At 42.5% G+C, this 20,780-nt stretch overlaps 2 protein-coding genes across 4 annotated transcripts in view; one reads left to right on the top strand and one right to left on the bottom strand.

Annotated features, from left to right (window-relative positions):
• Window positions 1-3,329: 3,329 nt before the first annotated feature.
• Window positions 3,330-10,515, bottom strand: LOC118836335 (prostaglandin-H2 D-isomerase-like). The gene is made up of 2 exons (XM_036743659.1): window positions 10,512-10,515; window positions 3,330-3,799 (listed from the first exon to the last, which is right to left on the bottom strand). Exons 1-2 carry the CDS (start codon window positions 10,513-10,515, stop codon window positions 3,330-3,332), a joined length of 474 nt encoding a protein of 157 aa, XP_036599554.1.
• A 2,912-nt stretch (window positions 10,516-13,427) lies between these two features.
• The window catches only part of SMCHD1 (structural maintenance of chromosomes flexible hinge domain containing 1), a 167,285-nt gene continuing 159,932 nt past the window's right edge, over window positions 13,428-20,780 (top strand). For all 3 annotated transcript variants that reach the window (XM_036755134.1, XM_036755143.1, XM_036755153.1), the window contains exon 1: window positions 13,428-13,666. In XM_036755134.1, the coding sequence (XP_036611029.1) occupies window positions 13,475-13,666 (192 nt within the window). In that variant the 5' untranslated portion in view covers window positions 13,428-13,474. The remainder of the gene's footprint in view (window positions 13,667-20,780) is intronic.

Raw genomic sequence — 20,780 nt, 5'->3', positions numbered from 1 at the left:
AGTGCTACCTTCTATATGAAGATTTTCCTGATCCCTCAGCCTTCTCTCTCAAATTGCCCTTATATCTATTTTGTGTTGTTCGAGGTGGGCCCAATGTCAGCACTCTCTTGAAATGGGGCACTCGTAAGTCACTGAACAGTTAATGAAAGGAGTTTTAATTTAATTTAATTTTTAATTTTTCCTAACACAGTAAGGATATATAATAAGGATACAGTGGCACTGGGCTTTTCTGGATATGCCATACCCACACTCCCCTCCTTAACCCCCACCTCATCTCCATAAAGAAAACTCATCTGGTCAATAGGGCAGGGTATGGTGACTTGAGTGATCTTCAGAACCCTGTCAAGTTGGAGCAGCCAGGCTCCCCATGAGTGGGACATTTTATGCCCTCAGGTAACCAGGAAGCTGTGTCAGAAGAGGCAGGGGCCAATCAAGTCCCAGTGACAGCTTTGCTGGTTGTCATGGAAACCAGTTCCTATTGACAGAAAACTAGGGAAACGTGGTCCTATCACACGTGTACCTAATAGATATGCATATGTTTGTTTCTCCAGATAAACTATAAGCTCCTTGAGGGCAGGGATTGTTAAACTTTTATCTGTGTATCCCCAGTGTTTGGTCTTAGTGTCCAGGACATAGCAAGCACTTCATAAATGTTTGCTATATTCTCTCTTTGGCAACCTCATTGTCTCTCAAAGTTTAACTACCATTTCCATGTAGATGATTACCAAATATTTATTTCCAGTTCTTATTTCTCTTATGAATGCCAGCCTAGTCCTGTACCTTCAACTGCCTACAGTATAGTCGCTTCTCCTTATTTCAATCTTTGTTCATGGCATTGCCCACAAACATGTTTGTAATATTGGGGTTGCCTTTAACTTTTCCTTTCTGCCTCTCCATATCCAATTTAAGGTCTTCTTGATTCAATTTCCCAATTTCTGTAGGTGTGGCATCAGTTTCTATTCTTGATGCACTGTTCTAGTACAGCCTCATTCCCTAGATCAGGGCTGTCCAACTTTAGGTTTTTATTGAAACAATAGACAATATATTTTGATTTGCCATTTTAGTGAGAGCTCTGCGGTAGCTCGGCTTCCTTTACTAAAGCATTTATGTAAATTTCTAAGCTTGTAGGCAGCTGCATAAATCACACTGGGGGCTGGGACTGCAGGCAGCATTTTGGGCAGCCTTGCCCTAGATTACTCTAATAGCCTCCTCCAGGTCTTCTTGTGTTTGTTTTCTTCCTTATTCAATCCATATTTAGTACCCTTGCCAAAATAATTTTTTCTAATGCATAGATCTGGCCATGTCATTTCTCAAGAGTCTACACTGGTTTCCTGCTTCCTACTTTATTCAAACTCCTTCTCTTGGCACTCAGTGCCCTTCAGGTACAACCTTACCTTTTCAGCCTCAAACATAGCCTTTTTGCCCTTCCAAAACATTCACTACACTCACACCTCTGGACCCTGCTCATATTGTTTCCTATGCTGGAATTAATAACCTACTTCTTGTCACACATTGCCTATCATTTATAGCCCAACTCAAATACCGCTTCCTTGAGTAACCTTTCCCTAGTTTCCCCAGTTTGTAATGACACTTCTCTTCAGATGTTACAGAAAACTGTTCTGTAATTCTATAATGTACTTAGAGGTAATATATGGTAACAACAGATCCCATACCTGGGCCCAGAGGAGCTGCGGCACTTGCTTTTCCCCCTAAGGGGCTCCTAGCTCTCAGTTCATGCCTGAAGATCAAATTCAGTCCCTGAGGAGCCTGGCAGAGCTCTATAAACAGGGCTTATGCTCTTTCTTATTGCCTCTGGCTTTTTATGCTCCTACCCTGGAGTCCTAGGGAAAGATCACTTCAAGCATAGGTATGGATCATGTCTAGGATATCCTCAAAAGGGAATAAAAAGGTACTCAATGTCAAATCAAGTCAAGAATCATTTATTAAGCACTTAGTATGTTGCCAAGCGCTATGTGGTTTAGGACAGTTATTTATTACCCCCTCACAAAAGAAAGAATGCTTAATACGCAAAAGATTTAAAAGCACCAACTGATACTTAAAGCATCATATGATACTCCATAATTCTTATTATAATCTCCCTGGGAGTTTGGTACTTTAAACATTAATCAGTTACTGAGATTACTGAGCAACTATTTCACCTTCATTTTGGCTTTAGACTTTAAAATCTTCTGAATGTGTGGTTCTTTCTAGTTCAGTGGCCAGTCCTTTTTTTTTTTTTGACAGCTGCACCCCTTTCCAGTCATGGAGAAAACTAACAATGGGGTGATAGAAAACCAAAGAGAAAGTCCCTCAGCACTGAGCCAAACGTATCATTAGTTACCAAGAGAGGAACACAGCTCAGTTCCAGGGGATTGTCCTTGGTCCACACGTAATAATATATGATGTCTGTCAGTGGTCTCCATACTTATAGTTTAAGGTCCTCAAGGGCAGAAAAAATGATCCTATTTAAATTTTGAATCTCTCCCAGTACCCAACTCAGTGTTCTGTACACTTAATGTTTGCTGTATGGCATTGTCAATCTATCTCAGCCTCAGTTTCATCTGTTAAGTGGACAAGACACCCAGGCCACCTGCATTTCAGGATTGTAAGAATTATGTTCATGTGTGTAGTAAACCTTAAGGTGTTACATGTAAACTATTATTACCATTATGACAGGAACTCTTCTATCCATATAATCTTTCAGTCCTCAAAATTGATTGGAAGTGTCAGCATTGCTATGCCCCTGGGATCTTCCTAACATTAGGATAGTGTATGTGTATGTGTATATGTATGTCTGTATGTGTGGTACATATGTAGATGGGTTACCACTAAAGGAGGTAGGACTGAGGGAAGGTAACTTTTACTTTCTTGTTCTTAGATTTTTAGTGTCTTCAAACAGTCCATGGCTTTGGGGGAAAAGTAGAGGGTAGAAAGAGATTAGTTCTACTCCTTGGTCATGTTTTTTTAATTTTAGAGTAGTGGAGGCTGTCCTTAACTAAAGGAACAGAACCCAGATCTCCTGAATCTTGGTCAAGGTTTTCCACTACATCGCATTTACCTTTCTCCTGCTATTACAGGTTGAAACATATTAGAACTTGTTCCTCACATCATTATTGCCTCCTTGGTTTCTATGAGTAACAAAAACTAGTTTATTTTTTTTTTGCCAGGACCAAGTACTCCACTTATTTATTTGGTGGGACCAGTACAGAAGCACAAAGCTGGAGGTTGGCACCGGGCACAAGGATCCTGCCTGCCAGGGGGCCATGGAGCTGAGACTTTCCAGAGAAGAGCCTGAGATCCAAGGGAGATTATCAAGGCATGCGGAGGACTTAGTTTTCATCGACACACTGATCAGTTTTGGGCAGGATGACAATGGTGTCTTCTGTGAAGCCATGGGACTTGGCAAACATGATGAACCTCTCCTTCAGCTCAGGTCTCACATCCTTGGTTCTGCTGTAGAGAGTTGCCATGTTGAAGTTACTGTTGCCTTTGGTTTTAGTGCTATACAGCAGGGAGTATTCTTCACAGTTGGTTTCCACCACAAAGATGTTGTGTTCACTCCCCAACTTGATGCTTTTGTAAATGTAGTGTCCTGGCTGCTGGGTCTTCCTCAGGAGTGAGCTTCGAGTTTCGCACAGGTTGCTGCTGACAAAGGTGGCGGTGAAGTTGACTGCTCCATCGGCTTGTGGAATCAGGATGGTCTTGCACATCATCAGCTCTGCCTTCTTTTTCAGGAACCAGGGGAAGATAGAGGCCAATCCCACACTGTACCACGTTCCTACAAACTGTAGGGCAGCTCCTTTGTAGCAGGCCAAGCCTCTGGGATCCTTCACTCACTTTCACTCATTCCCTGTCATTCCCCAGGCATCTAAGCTTTCACCCTAAGGTGGCCTTCAGGGTGAACTGTCTGTGAAATGCTCACCCTAAGCACAGAACACTGCCCCAACAAGGAGTTAGCAGCCCATCACTCCTGAGAACCCTGGGCACCTGTGGTAGTGGTGGTGGTGGTGGTATCAGCCACTCTCACCAGCCACTAAACCATCCTGGCTCTCAGAGGTCAGGAGTGGTTCTCCCTCTGACCCTTTTCTAGTTTCTTTTCTTTATAATAATATCTTCTAAAAAAAAAATAATATCTTCTATAGTGAAGTACCATAACATGCCTTTCATACTGTTAACTTCAAACATGCATACATCTATGCAAACCAGGCAAAACTGGATAAAGATGTTATTCTAACATAATTTTTAAAGCTAATATGAATCAAATTTTAAAATATTTTCTTTTCCCCCATGACATGTTAAAACTATTTTTTACATTTTTTGTTTTGAGTTCCAAATGCTATTACTTCTTTCCTCCCTACCCTCATCCCTCTCTGAGACTGTAAGCAATCTGATATAGGTTATACATGTGCAATTGTGAAAAACATTTTCACAGCTGTAATTTTGTACAAGAAGATTTAAAGGTTGGAAGAAAGAAAGAAAGTGAAAGATAATATGCTTCAGTCTGTATGCAGACAATATCAGTTCTTTCTCTGGAAGCAGAAAGCATGTTTCATCATCCTTTCATTCATCCTTTTGGATTTTTCTGGGATCATGGTATTGCTCAAAATAGCTAAGTCATTCACAGTTCTTCATCATATAACATTGTTGTTACTGTGTGCAATTTTCTCCTGCTTCTTTATTTTGCATCAGTTCATGCAAGTCTTTCCAGGTTTTTCTGAAATCATCCTGTTTGTCATTTCTTGTAACACAATAATAAAGCTAATAAGAATCAGATTTCTAAATTAGTCATTAATCAGCATTTATTAAGCACCTACTATGTGTTTGGCACTGTAGTAAGCACAGAGGGGCTAATTACAAAGACAGAACAATGGTACATGCCTTCTATTGGGAAGAGACAACATGTACACATAAAAGTATTTATGGAATGTATAAAGAATTTTTATGGTGGGGAGGCACTAGCAGCTGGAGGGATCAGGAAAAGTTTCATGCAGAATGTAGTATTCAAGCTAGCACCAGCTTGAGGGATACCCTATGCAAATGTATGGAGAAGGGAGATAAAGTTGTGTGAAGAACAGTAAAACTAATTGGGCTGGAAGATGGCGACTGGAAAGCAGGGACTAGTGTGAACTCCCCACCGAGTCCCTCCAAAAACCTATAAAAAATGGCTCTGAACCAATTATAGAACTGCAGAACCCACAAAACAGCAGAGGGAAGCAGGGTTCCAGCCCAGGACAGCCTGGATGGTCTCTGGGTGAGGTCTATCCCACACGGAGCTGGGAGCAGATTGGAGCGGAGCGGAGCAGAGCCCAGCATGAGCGGCGCAGACCAACCAGACCAGGAGCCAGGTGGAGGGGGACCTAGCACCCTGAATCAGTGAGCTGCAGCAGTTACCAGACTTCTCAACCCACAAACACCAAAGACAACAGAGAAGGTTAGTGGGAAAAGCTGCGGGAGTGGAAGGAGTTCGCAGTTCAGCTACCGCCAGGGGGGCAGCGGAGGTGGGGCAGCTACAGAACTACAGCTGCAGTTGCTTCTGGCCCCAGGCCCACCTGGTGGGAGGAATTAAGTGGCGGACCAGAGCAGGAGTGAAGAGCCTGCTGAAGATCTAAGTCCAGTCCAGGTTGGCGGTTTTTGGGGAAGGAGGAGTGCTGGTGTGGCAGAGCTGACACATCCCCCCAAGCTTGGAACATAGTTCTCTTAACTCTACAAGCAGTCATACTCCGCTGAAAAGCTCAAGGGTCAAGTTAGTTGGCTGGGAATATGACCAGGCAGCGAAAACGCACCCAGATTCAGTCTCAGACTTTGGATTCTTTCTTTGGTGACAAAGAAGACCAAAACATACAGCCAGAAGAGGTCAACAAAGTCAAAGAGCCTACAACAAAAGCCTCCAAGAAAAACATGAACTGGTGCCAGGCCATGGAAGAGCTCAAAAAGGATTTGGAAAAGCAAGTTAGAGAAGTAGAGGAAAAATTGGGAAGAGAAATGAGAAGGATGCAAGAAAACCATGAAAAACAAGTCAATAACTTGCTAAAGGAGACCCAAAAAAATACTGAAAAATATACTGAAGAAAACAACACCTTAAAAAATAGACTAACTCAAATGGCAAAAGAGCTCCAAAAAGCCAATGAGGAGAAGAATGCCTTGAAAGGCAGAATTAGCCAAATGGAAAAGGAGGTCCAAAAGACCACTGAAGAAAATACTACCTTAAAAATTAGATTGGAGCAAGTGGAAGCTGGTGACTTTATGAGAAATCAAGATATTATCAAACAGAACCAAAGGAATGAAAAAATGGAAGACAATGTGAAATATCTCATTGGAAAAACCACTGACCTGGAAAATAGATCCAGGAGAGAGAATTTAAAAATTATTGGACTACCTGAAAGCCATGATCAAAAAAAGAGCCTAGATATCATCTTGCAAGGAATTATCAGGGAGACCTGCCCTGATATTCTAGAGCCACAGGGCAAAATAGAAATTGAAAGAATCCATCGATTGCCTCCTCAAATAGATCCCCAAAAGAAATCTCCTAGGAATATTGTCGCCAAATTCCAGAGCTCCCAGATCAAGGAGAAAATATTGCAAGCAGCCAGAAAGAAACAATTTGAGTATTGTGCAAACACAATTAGAATAATCCAAGATCGGGCAGCTTCTACATTAAGAGATCGAAGGACTTGGAATACGATATTCTGGAGGTCAATGGAGCTAGGATTAAAAGCAAGAATCACCTACCCAGCAAAACTGAGTATCATGCTCCAAGGCAGAATATGGATTTTCAATAAAACAGAGGACTTTCAAGCTTTCTCAGTGAAAAGACCAGAGCTGAATAGAAAATTTGACTTTCAAACACAAGAATCAAGAGAAACATGAAAAGGTAATCAAGAAAAAGATCAAGATAAAGAAATTGCAAGGGACTTACTAAATTTGAACTGTTTTGTTTACATTCCTACATGGAAAGATGATGTGTATGATTCATGAGACTTCAGTATTAGCGTAGCTGAAGGGAATATGTATATATATATATGTTTATGTATATGTGAGTGTATGTATGTATATATGTATGTGTGTATACATATATATGTATATATATGTGTGTGTGTGTGTATATATATATATATATGGAGAGAGAGAGAGAGAGAGAGAGAGAAAGAGAGTCGGTACAGGGTGAGTTGAAGATGAAGTGCAGATATCTAAAAGAAATAAAATCACATTAAGGGATGAGAGAGGAATATATTGAGAGAGGGAGACAGGGAGAGATAGAATGGGGTAAATTATCTTGCATAAAAGTGGCAAGAAAAAGCAGTTCTGTAGGAAGAGAAGAGAAGGCAGGTGAGGGGGGAATGAGTGAATCTTGCTCTCATCAGATTTGACCTGAGGAGGGAATATCATACATACTCAATTGGGTATCTTACCCCACAGGAAAGAAGAAGGAAGAAGATAAAAAAAAGGGAGGATGATAGAAGGGAGGGCAGATGGGGGTGGAGGTAATCAAAAACAAACTCTTTCGAAAGGGAACAGGGTCAAGAGAGAAAATTCAATAAAGGGGGACAGGTTAGGAAGGAGCAAAATATAGTCAGTCTTTCACAACATGAGCATTGTGGAAGGGTTATACATAATGATACACATGTGGCCTATGTTGAATTGCTTGACTTCTTAGGGAGGGTGGGTGGGAAGGGAAGAGGGGAGAGAATTTGGAACTCAAAGTTTTAAAAACAGATGTTCAAAAACAAAAAAAAAGTTTTTGCATGCAACTAGAAAATAAGATACACAGGCAATGGGGCGTAGATATATCTTGCCCTACAAGAAAGGAAGGGAAAAGGGGATGGGAGGTTAGTGAGGTGACAGAAGGGAGGGCTGACTGGGGAACAGGGCAACCAGAATATATGCCACCTTGGAGTGGGGGGGAGGGTAGAAATGGGGAGAAAATTTGTAATTCAAACTCTTGTGAAAATCAACGCTGAAAACTAAATATATTAAATAAAAAAAAGAAACCCAGCATAAAAAAAAAAGGGTGGGAAGTAGCTGAAGGCCTGGATATTGATAGTATCAAGGGTGGGAAGCAGCTGTACAATAAAGGGCAAGGCTAGGTAGGGATTTGGGCCTAATGATAATGTAAGGCTTATGGCCTTAGGGGAAGGCCAGATCTAGTTGGAAGATTCAAGGAGAGTTCAAGGGGGCTCCCAGAGACTGTATTCCAGATTCAAGGGGGTTCCCAGAGACTGTGCCCTCATCAGTACCAGTCAAATAAATTTTAATAAAAGAAAAAAAGAACTAATTGGGCTGAATTGTAACCATCACAAAGGGAAGTAATGTATATGGCTGGAAAGAAATTGGAGCCAGGTAGGAAAGGGTTCTAAATATTAAACGGAGAATCTTTCTTTAAGATAATACTGGTAACTTCATTTCTAATTACTTCATAAGATCATTGAAAAAGGACTGGGCTGAGGAAAGTCAATGTTTTTAAAAGGGGAGTTTAGGTGCCCTTCTTCAAATTTGCCAGAATCCAGTTGGTAGCTTTGGGATCTTCTTTAGGTCAAAGCTTTGGAGTTTAATGAGAAGTTACTAATAGACGAATTACTAATAAGCTACTAATAAAAATCATTATGGCAACTATTTGAAGCAGAAGAGAGACTTGAGGTATGAAGACTAGTTAGAAGTCTTTTTCAATAGTTGAGTTGATAAGAGCTTAAAAATGGTGGTGGCCCCATGAGTGGAGAAAAGGGAACACCACGTGCCAAGTGTTTGTAAAATAAAAACTTGCTTCCAAAGGGTGAACTTCTGAGGTCAACTGTTGCCTTATATGGGAAGAGTTCTTTGTGCTCCCACCATTTTGGCAAAGCATTCTGTACCTTTCTATCCAATTGCCCAGACAGAGTCTCTTTCTAAGGGACCACTCAATGGTTTAAGGACAGGAATAACCAAAGCAAATGATTTTAACCACATTTGGTATACTAAGGGTAAGAACTAAATTGGTCAATAAACATTTATTAAGAACCTATTATGTGCCAGGTACACTTCTGTCATCTAGGAACTCACACTCTAATGAGGGAGACAACAAACATATACAAACTACATACAGGATAAATAGGAAATAATTAACTGGAATTATGAGGGGTGGGTAAAGGCTTCCTGTACTAGATGGGATTTTAGTTGGGACTTAAAGGAAGCCAGGAGACAGAAGTGAGGAGGTTTGGGAGACAAGCCAAAGAAAATGCTTGGGGGTGAGAGATGGAGTATAATGTTTGTAGAACATCAAGTGTTGTTTGTAAGTAAGGTATGAGAAGATTAGAAAGTTTGGAGGAGACCTAGGTTATGAAATGCTTTAAACACCAAAGGATTTTATATTTGATCCTGGAGGTGATATGGAGCTGCTGGAGTTTTGAGTATTTACTTACTAATAAAAACTTTCATTGTGCATATATTACCTACAATTTTAGCAGATCTCTATTAAATGTGTCATGTGTACAGGTTAAAGAGTTATCTTAAGAAAAAAGATTTAGTCTACAATCTTAAAAAAAGAGAAAACAAGCACAAAGGACAACATAGTAGGTAAAAACTATTCCTTTATATATTGTGGTAGATCATAGGATCACAGATTTAGGATTGGAAGGGAACTTAGAGGTCATCCAATCTAACCCTCTTATGGCATGATATATACTATCCAGGGGTGGGGAACATTTGGCCTTTAGACCTTGTGTCCCTCTAGGTCCTCAAGTGTGTAGTAAATCTTCCTGACTCCAACTCTAGTGCTCACACAATTAGCAACACATGCCATTTTATGTGATCATACTAAGTAATATTACAGAGGAGTTGACAGAGATTGCAGAAGCTGTAAATTTGACAGGGGTGGGGTGGGATCTGTGTACTACTAAGCTCTAAAAAAATTTTTTTTTAAATTCTGAGCTTAACACCAAGAGTTGTACATGACATTGCAGATCTCTATTATGTATCACTTTTTTAAAAAGTATATAAGTTCAAATCATATTTTTGAAAGCTATCTTGCATGTCTGTGCTTCTTTCTAACCTTCCTTCTGTTCTCTGCATTAAAAAAAAAAGTCTCAACGACAGTCTCTTCTTTTTTCCTTATTCACTCTCTATCTCTTCTCATTCTTCTATCTCCCACGGAGGGGAAACAGTCCTTGTAAAAATAGGCACGGTTAACCAAAAAGAAAGTTCCACCTTGGCTGTGTCTGAACATGTTTGTCTTATTCTGTATCTTGAGTCTATTTCCTGTCAAGTTGTGGGTAGCATGCTTCATCATTAGTCCTGTTAATAGTTAATAAACATGGAGTACCTATTATATGCCACACACTAGGCTAAGTGCTGTAGATACAAATAAGGACAAAAGAGGTCCTTGCTTTCAAGGACCTCACAGTTTAACGGGGGAAAGAAAGTGTAAACAATTATATACAAACAGACTATGTGCAGAATAAATGGGAAGTAACAAACAGAGAGCAGGCACTACAACTAAGAAAGATTAGGAAAGGTGGGATTGCAGCTGGGACTAAAATTACCCATCTCTATAGCCAGAGAAGTTCGGAGGGAGAGCATTCCAGGTCTGGGGGTACAGCCAGTGAAAGTATTCTGGGGTGGGAGATGGAGGGAAGTGTGTGAGGTACAGCAAAGAGACCAGTGTCACTGGATGGAAAAATATAGAGTTTGGGGGTGGGGTGGGGAATGTATGGTATAAGAAGACTTTAAACTTGGGTGGGGAGAAGGGCAGATTATGAAGGGCTTTGATCACCAAACAGAAGATTTTATATCTGATCCACTGGAGTTTACTGTTACTCTGGATATATGTGTGTGACAGACACGGTCAGGCCTGCGTTTTATAAAGATCTCTGGCAGCTGAGTGGTATGTGGTAGAATCATGGCTTCTTGTTTTCACTGACCAGAATAAGTACATAGTGCAGTATTTTTTTTTTTGGTCGAGGCAATTGGGGTTCAGTGACGTGCCTAAGGTCACACAGGTAGTGTTAAGGGTCTGAGGCAGAATTTGAACTCAGGTCCTCCTGATACCATTGCCGGTGTTCTTTCTGCTGCGCCACCTTGCTGCCCCTACCATAGAATTTTCAATAAATACGATATACTGTTTCTTTTGAGACTGGTTTGCAAACCTTACAATATAAAAAATTATTAGTCTGCAGCTAGGTGGCACAGTGGATGGGGTGGTGAGTCTGGAATCCAGAAGACCTGAATTCAAATGCAATCTCAGAATCTTACTCAGTTTAAACTGTGTGCCCCTAAGCAGGTTACTTTAACCCTGCCCTAGTTTCTTCATCTGTAAACTGTAGCACCTATCTACTAGAGTTGTGAGGATCAAACGAGAGACAGTAATTGTAAAACGCTTAGCACAGCGTCTTCCACATAGTAAGCGATGTATAAATGTTAGTTATTATTATTACTATTGTTAAACTAATTGTGACTAGCTTATATTTTACGCCGGAACATTCAACTTCAATATGAATGGTTTGCGCATGTACGGTACTAGGCATGAAGGAAGCTTGGCATGGAAAATAGCTACCATAGAGCCGTCTCTCAGAGAGTTAATCTTTTTACAGAGTAAATGCACATACTGGTAGAAGTTAACAGCTTAAAGCAAATTAAATAATACGATTGAAAAACCACAGTACAAACTTGCATACATTTATATGGTAAGGTATTTCCCAAACAATTCAGAATCTTAGCACATCAGGAAATTCTAAATTTGTTTGGCATCTGTAGGAGACCTCTACAAGCCCTGACAGATCTAGGACTAAGTGCTTTGAGTATTTATACACGTATTTGAACTCATTCATTTGACAAAATAAAAACAAAACTGGCGCCTCTGTACATCGTCATTTTGTCAAGTTGGCTTTTGTTGAAAAGACGGCTGATTGTTTCTAAGCACTTCACAGCAAAAGGGGCGAAGGTTTTACTTACATGTTTGAAAAAGCCAAGTTCAAGTGCTTCTCCCAAGATCTGCAAAAAGGCAACTAGAGCGACTTACTCGGGGCCAGAAACAAATGCAATGATGGGCTTAGTTTTGCCTATTCGATGTGGCCACGCGTGACCAGACGGTTTCTGGATTAAGGAGACCGTGAGGTTAAAGCGGGAGCTACTATTTGGAGCAGATTTTAACCTAGGGTCTGTGCACTTATGATAAATGTAATTGGTTTCATCTGTAACCCTGTGTATTTTATACATTTAAAAATACTGAGAGAGCGTCCATAAGCTTCACCAGACTGCCAAAAGGATCCATGAGACAAAAAAAGGTTAAGATCCTCCTGGTTTGCAGGGGATGGGGGTCACACCCATTATCAGCCCAACACCTGAAAGTGAGTTCTTCTGCAAGGAACAGAGAAAGAGGGTTCCTCGGGAAAGGGCAGGTGAATGGGGATAATGGAGTTGGCTAAGTATCTCCCCTTCCCAAGGCGGAGCTGGGTTTCCTCCACTATCAAGAGACGCGAACGAAGCTAGGGTGTGCTGAGGCAGAGGGGTGGAGATGGGGTCGGGATGAGGTCACGGGCCCCGTATCATCGTGCCACACCCCCATCCCCGCAGCTCCAAAAGCGATCTACGAGGCACCGTTGGGCACAAAACGTCATTGCCGGCCACGTGGCGTTGCAATGCTCGAGGCTGTCCGGGTGTCTCTTGCCCCAAACAAATCAGAAGGCCGGAATCGGCTGGCGAAGAATAAGGCTGGAAGCTACGGGCGCCGGGGCCTCCGGCGGCTCGGAAGTGTCGGGCTCAAGGTAGCCTTTCCCTCGCCGTCCGTGAGCCCTTCATATCGTAGGTTCCTACGCGCTAGACTGGCTTTGCCCTCCCAGCCTCCTGGGGCCGCGCTGCTGCCGTCTAACAACAAACTGTCGTTCCACTCTACCTCCGCTAGGGCAAAAGGGGCGGGGCCCGCTAAAGCTCCTCCCCCCACGGAGGAGGCCTAGCTCCCCGTGGCCTCCACCGCCCCCGCGAGCCCTGCGGGACTAGCCCCGCCCCTTCAGCCATCGCGTCCGCTGTCTCCTTCTGCGCCACCATCGGTTGCGGCTGCGCCCCCCGCCGCCTCCGCTAGGAGCCAGAACCTGACGCGCGGCCGGTTGCGGAGTGAGGTTGGGCCGTGGGGAGGCCTGGGAGCCCGTCGTCTCTCTTCGGGTAACTGCGTTTCCTCCCCCCAAAGGAGCGCCGAGGGCGCGGAAGTGACGTGAAGAGATGGGGGAGAGACTCGTTTGAATCCGTTCCCGGGTGATCCTCGCCCGCCCCTTCGCCGCCGCTGCCTCTTCGTTTCCCTCCAGAAGGTCGCCAGCCGTCGCGTCGCCTCCGCCTCCAGTTCCGCGGGTCTTCAGTGGTTGGGCCGCCGCTTCCCCCACTCCTCCTTCCCCGCCGCCGGCGGGCGGCTGGAGTTGTAACAGGCGACGCCGCGAGGGGAGCCCGAGCTGAGGCGCCGCTGAGAGGGGCGGCCTCCGCCGCCGCCAGCGCTCCCGTCTTGTCTCCTCCCCCAAATATGGCAGCGGCAGGCGGCGGCGGCGGCGGCAGCAGCAGCAGTAGCGGCGGCGGGCCGGCCGAAGGAGGCGGCAGCGGCCGCCGCACCGTGTTCCTGTTCGATCGGCGCGAGGAGCAGTCGGAGGTCGGGGAGCGCGCGCTGCACTTCGACGAGGGCACCGGCTTCTCGAGCTTCCGCGGCGCCGTCTGTCAGGTGAGGAGGGAGCGCAGGAGGGGACGGGGCGGGCGGGCGAATGAGGTGTTGAGCAAGGCTGCGGTCCGCGGAGCAGCCCGGCCGGGGCCCGGCCATAAACCTGTCACCCGATGGCAGCTCGCCGCACGCCCCCGGGCCTGACACGCGGAATGCGCGGCGGAGAGAGGGAACCTGTCCGTGACCTGCGAGGCCCGCGGCCCCGCTTCGGGACCTGGCTTTGCTTGTCTTGCCCTTTTCCTTCACAGCGCGTTTGCGCTGACCCCCAACGCGCGAAGCACACGGGTCTCCCGGGTTTGAGGTCGCGGGCCTGCTTTGCACCTTTCTATGGTGTGTTGCGAGCCTTGGAGACCTCGGGGGAGGAGAAGAAACGTGCCGGGTGAAGAATGACTTCTTCATTCCGCGGGACCACGAAAGTTGTTTCCTGGAGGTGTCCCCACTTCAGAAAGTTGGCTTTTCTCGAATTAGCGTGCAGCTTTTTCATCGATGAAAGATGTAGTTGATTTGGCCTGCCTTAGAAATGTGTGATGTTGCCTTTAAAAAAAAAAGATGTGATGTGTTTAGAGATTGGTAGTATCCTTTGGCTTCTCAACAGTGGTGTTTTTCTTTGTTGTTGTTTTGTTTTTCCATTACTGTATGGAAGTTGCAAAATCTCTATGAGCATGTTTGCCACAGGATTACTGAATGATGCTTTAATTTCTCCACTTTTCTGGGCCCATCAGACTCTTGGGCCATCATCACCTTCCAAAGAGGTATTATGATGAGTAGAGGAAAAACTTTGTGAAACCTAGCCCCGTACTTGGGAGCTTTTTAGCATTTGCAGGCTGATGCTCAGGGTTTTCTGAAACGACCCTGTTTCACAAATAGTTAAATCCAAAAGTGTCCACTGGCAGCTACCCCTCTCCCCCCAAACAAAACATTTAACACCCCTATGATCTGGTATTTGTTTTGTGTTAAGATTTGTTTAATAGAAATACTAAGTGCTTTCCCATGTGCCTAAGATCCAGCTGTATGCAAAGTGTTGAGGGTTTTTTTGTGTTTGTATGTTTCGGTTTCTTTAAGAATAATTTAAGCTTAAAACTTTCTTGTATTTCTATAACTTTAAAAATCTTGTCTTTTTAGACTTTACAGGGAGTTTTCATTTCGTATCATTTGCAGACAACAGCATAAGATTTTTTTTTTCAAAACAGATATGTTGTATTATCAAGAAGAATTACAAGGCTGTTTGGCTGTTAATAAATGCCAGTTGCTTGATTGGGCTCTATGAAAGATTAGGTAGGATTATGATTGTTCAGGAATCTTAAATCTAGAACACTAAGCTTTATGGGACAAATTCTGATGAGATGAACAGTTACTACAAAAATCATGACCACGATTTTCAGCAGCCATTCTCCTACCACCACCACCTTTTAAAATACAATATTTAATTCAACAATGGTAATACAGTAAAAATTTGGTAATATGCGCAGTCCCTTGGTCAGTAGGAATTATACTTTCATCAGGTAAACATGCGTATGGAACTGAGCACACATTAAAAAAAATTGTATTACATTATTACAAGGCTTTTGAGGGAGGTTAGTCAGCAGTTGTCACTCTGCTAGGTTACACAGGCAAAAACAATCCCTGTCTGCACATTCTAAGGGGAGAGGCGACATGTAAGTAACGAGATACAAAAAAACCAACTATGTGCATTTATGTATACGTAGTTATACATGCATACATAAATACATGTGTGCAAACATGATAATTTGAAGGTAAACTGAGAGGGAAAGACACTGTTTTGGGAACCTCTTACAAAAAGTGAGATTTGAGCTAAGTCTTGAAGGGAATCCATGGAAATTTGTGAGGGTGGTGAGGAAGGAGCTTATTTAGGCATTGGAACTCTAGTTGCAAAGGCAAGGGGGTGAGAAATGGCTTGTATGGTAGATCAGCAAAATAGCTTCTTGTGGCTGGATTATTTTGTTGTTCACTCACTTAATTTGTAACCAACTGATATCATTTGGGGTTTTCTTGGTAAAGGTAGTGGAGTGGTTTGCCATTCCATTTCCTTCAACTCATTTTACAGATGAGGAAAATGAGACAGTTAAGTGATTTGTCTAGGGTTACTCAGCTAGTATCTAAGGCTGAATTTGAACTCAGGTCCAGATTGGACTCAGACCCAGGCTGGATCATAGAGTACATTAAAATGTAAGAAGACTGGAAAGACAGGAAGGGGCTAGATTGTGAAGAGCCTTATGCCAAACATAGGAGTTTATAGGAAATCCATTAGAGATTACTAGAGAGCCATTGGAGTTTCAAGTAGGAAAACCTAAGTGCCAGGAGTAGGGAGAGACTTGAAAAGCAGGGGGAACAATTAGAAAGCTATTGAAGTAGTCCAGTTAAGAGGGCTGTGTGTGTGTGTGTGTGTGTGTGTGTGTGTGAGAGAGAGAGATAAAGAGAGAGAGAGAGAGAGAGAGAGAGAGAGAGAGAGAGAGAGAGAACCGGATAGCACGCCCAAGCAAAATCACACGCTAGAGAAAGAAGGTAGAAATATCACTTGGGTATGGTGGGGTGAGAATGAGGACTCAATAGTACTTAGGTTGCCTGCTTGGGTGCCTGGGAGGATAAGTAAAGAAAAAGTTTGGAAGATGGGAGGGTTTTGGGGAAAAGATAAAGAATTCTGTTTTGTACATGTTGAGTTTGAGATATTGAATGACATTCAGTTCCAAATGTTTAATTGGTGATATTGGACTAGAGCTTAGGATAGAGACTAGAATTGGATATATTTGATCTGAGATTTTTTTTTTGCATAGAAATGATAAAGATAAGAAAGTCTAGGACAGAGCCTTTGAGATGTGTGTGGCACTCATGATTAGTAGGTGTGGTATAGAGGAAGATACCTAGCAAAGGGGATGGATAGGAAGGGAACCAAGAGAGAACTATGTCACCAGAACTCAGAGAAGACAGAGTATTGAGGAGTAAAAGATGATCAGTACTAGTGTTTCGAAGGTTGCAGAGTAGTCAAAAAAGATGAGTTTTGAGAAAAGGCCATTAGATTTGGCAAGAGATCACTGGTATCTTTGGAGAGGGCAGTTTCAGTAGAAAGAAAAGGTTGGAAAACAGACTGCAGAATTTTTAGCAGAAAGTGAGAGGAGAGGACAGGCAATCATTTGGTGGTTTTCTTAAGGAGTTTATCTGAGAAGGGGAGGTGGGAGATATAGGACAATAGTTGGCAGGTATAGTAGAATCAAGTGAGGGTTTTTTAAGGTTGAGGGAGAGACATGCACAATGTTATAGGAAGTAGGGAAGGAGCCGGCATATAGATAGAGTTGATATGATATGATAATCATTGCAAGTTGCTGGAGAAAATGGGCAGAGATGGGACATGGGACTAAGGGTACAGGTAGAAGTGTTGGCTTTCACAATGGAAAAGGTCCATCTTGTCATCAGAGGCTGGAGTCAAAGAGAAAATAATGGGCTAAGATGTCCTAGTGATGTGAGTTGAGGAAAGAAGAGTTAGCTTTTTGTGGATTACCTCATTTTTTTCTGTGAAGTATGAGCCTGTCTTCTTCTGAGAGGGTGGAGTGGGGAGGAGGTAAAATGGGAGGCTTTCAAAATAGAATAAACGATTTGGAATAGCCATTGTGTATAGTAAGGCAGAGGCAGGGGCAAGAGGATTGCCTTATCCTTTGAGGGCCCCAGTTGAGATTAAATACCATAAGTTTGTAATGGACTCAGCATGGTTTTCTGATTTTTTTCTAGTTTGGTTCAGCAGCTTGTAGGAGCAAAGTAGGAGCAAAAGAGGTTATTGAGTAGGAGTAATCCAGTAGTAATTTGTGATAGGACAAATGGGGCAAAAGGTTCAAGAGTTAGGGATTAGTGTAGAGTAGACCAAGGGGTCAATATGGGGAAAAGGAGGAGAGTATTTGTTATTGCAGGAGTTATGGCTCTGGTAGCAATGGAGGGATAAAGGGAGTGGAGGTTATGGTAAGGACAAAATATGATCAGATAAAGGAATTTCCAAGTGATAGTAAGGCATATAGAAAGATGGAATGTTACAAGATTATAATCGGATAATATAATTTTAGAGATCATGAATACAGGAGTAGAAAAGTTGTAGATGACAAAAGCAGGTATTTTTCAGATAGAATGGAGGGGTGGGTCATATGAGCTGGGTAGAAAAAGGAACTGGGAAGTTAGGGTATTTGAGGGAATATCAACATTAAATCTCCATATTATATAAGAAGGCAAGAATTGGAATGGAGAGAGCCACAGACACTGAACTCTGAATAAAGGAAGTACAATATTCTGGTAATAGAGAGATAATTGTCACTAGAATCTGAATCAGGTGATAAATTTAGATATTGAACCCCAAAGAGGAGAGATTTCTCAGTAGTGGTAGTGAGAGGGAGAGGGTCTAGAAGTGTTCATGGGAAGCAAGGAGTTTTCTGGCTGTCCTGCTTGTGACCAGTGGATAGAGGCGTGGGGGTAGGAAATGGGACAAAGTATAGTCAGCACTGAAAGAGTAGTAAGAGTCAGTGTCATCGGGAGGGAGCCAGGTCCAATGAGTGCCAAAAATAGGAGTGAGAGAAGTTGAGTTTTAAGATGAAAGGAGTTCTAAACACCACAGTGGAAGGGATTAGTAAATCTGGAGTGGGACATTTGAGGGGCAGGGGAGGGGTTGAGGAGGATGAGAATAAGAGAGAGGGCAGTGAGGGATGAAAAATGGATAGATGAGGAAAAGGGGTTAGTACAATATTTAGCTGGAGGGGGAAGTAGAGGTCAGAATCACTGGGATAGTGACAGTATGAGAAGGTGAGAAAGTATGCTGACCATTGAGGAAAGATTAGTCCAGACAGAACAGTATCACTGGTTGAAGAAACATTCCTTTAGAGAGGCATGCAGGTGGCTATTGTTCAAGGCTCCTTCAGGCAGGTGCTCTGTGAGTCCCACCTTAGAATAGCAGGAGCAAGAGGAAGTTTTACTAGGAATTTGTGAGACCTGGCAGGAAGCAGGAGATGGAGGTCCAAGGTAAACCTGAACTGGGAGAAGGCCTTGAGAGGGCTGATTTATTTTGGTTTTGTTTTGGGTGATATCTAAAAAGAAGGCATTCACTGGTTCTTTTTGTTTTTTTTTGTTTGTCTGTTTTTTGAGGGAGGAAGGCAAAGCAGTTGGGGTTAAGTGACTTGCCCAAGGTCACACAGCTAGTAAGTGTGTCAAGTGTCTGAGGCTGAATTTGAACTCAGGTCCTCCTGACTCCAGGGACAGTGCTCTACTCACTGCGCCACCTAGCTGCTCCTCATTCACTGATTCTTGCTGATTTTTTTTTCATTTCTGAAAATGTCCTCATTCTGTATGTGTGGACTAATACCTCTCTCAAGAGGAGTTGAAGCAGCAGTCATCATTTGTCTTCTGGAGACACAGTTAATCATTACATTGATCTTTTTTTCTCACAGATGTTTCTTTACAGAGTTGTAAAGTCATTGTATACATTTTTCTCCAGGTTCTGCTCATTTCATTGTATCACATCATAAAAAGTCTTCCCAGATTTCTTTGCATTTGTTCTTTCTTGCCATCTTTTAAAATAAAATTTTATAAATGAGTTTATGTTCTAAATTGGTGATGCTCTCGGCTACCACTACCATATGTCTTTGCTTGGCAGGTAGAGCAGGTGTTTGCTGACTCTTGCTTCTGTTAATGCCACGATAATCTCAGTAATGATAGTGGTGATGATACAGCCTAAGATTGTATTAGATTTTTTTTGGCTGTTCTATCATAATGTTGACTCATGAAAACTATTTTCAGGGAAGGAGAAACTAGAGTATTAATATTAAAGCACCCTATTATGAAGGCAGGAGTTGGGAGGGAGAGAGCCACTGGTGTGAGTCAGGTCCTGAACTCTTGGTAAAGGAGGTAGAATGTTCAGGCAATGGAGAGATAGTGGTCATTAGAAGAAATATATGGTAGAAATAAAAATATTAATGTAGTGTCATGGAAGTTAGGAGAGAAAATATTATTAATAAGTGCATGTTGGTAGTTAATATTGTCAAATGCAATAGAAGAGTAAAGGAGGAAGGAGATGGAAAAACAGCTTTGGCAATTTGATTATTTTTGAGAGAATAGTTTTAGTGTTGTTCAGTTACGTCCAACTCTGTGTGATCCTGCTTGGGGTTTTCTTGGCAAAGATAGTGGAGTGGTTTGCCATTTCCTTTTCCAGCTCATTTTACAGACAAGAAAACTGAAGCAAATGGAATTAATTGACTTGCTCAGGGTGTCACACAGGTGTAGTAAATTTGAATTCAGGAAGATGAGACTCCCTGACTCCAGACTGAACACTCTGTCCACTGTGCCACCTAGCTGCCACTTGTTTTAGTACAAGCTGAGTCTTAAGTTCATAGGAAATAGAGCTATCTAGCATAGGCTACATTTTCTAAATGAAATTATACTTATTTTTAACAAGCATTTATTCTCCATTTATCTCATCCCTCCACCCTGGGGAAAAAGAAAAAAGAAAATACTTGTTGAAATCATCTACATAATCAAAGCAAAACAAATTCCTACATTGGCCACATCCAAAAATGTATGTCTTATGGTGTCTCCTTACCACTGCCTTCAAATATATTCAAAGGTGCCTCATCCATAAGAATGCCTTTGCTAGATCCCACCACTCCCAAAAGCTATCATCTAATATTCCTTCTCTCTCTCAGACAAATTCCTAGAAAAACTGTCTACTGCTTTGACTTACTTTCCTCTCACTCACTCCTCAATCTTTGCATTCTAGTTTCTGGTGTCATCATTGAATGGGAATTAATTATTCTCTCTACAAAGTTCAGTGATCACTGAGGTGCCGAATCTGATATTCTTTTCTCAGTCTTTATCCTTCTTGTTGGGTTATTTGCTGCATTTGACACTGTTGATCATACTGTTCCCTAGATTTTTGTGACACTCCTTTTTCCTAGTTCTCTTCTTTCTATGATCATTCCTTCTCAGTCTCTTTCACTTGTTCGTCCTCCTTATTAAATACACCTAATTATGGGTGTTCTTCAAGGCTATCCTAGGCTTTCTTTTCTCTACTCACTCTTTCTTGGTAACCTCATTAGTTCTCTTGGGTTTAATTACCATCTATGCAGATGACTCA

This window comes from Trichosurus vulpecula, chromosome 1 (genome assembly GCF_011100635.1).
Source record: "Trichosurus vulpecula isolate mTriVul1 chromosome 1, mTriVul1.pri, whole genome shotgun sequence".
Taxonomy (NCBI): domain Eukaryota; kingdom Metazoa; phylum Chordata; class Mammalia; order Diprotodontia; family Phalangeridae; genus Trichosurus; species Trichosurus vulpecula.
This window is presented reverse-complemented; position numbering and strand designations above follow the sequence as displayed.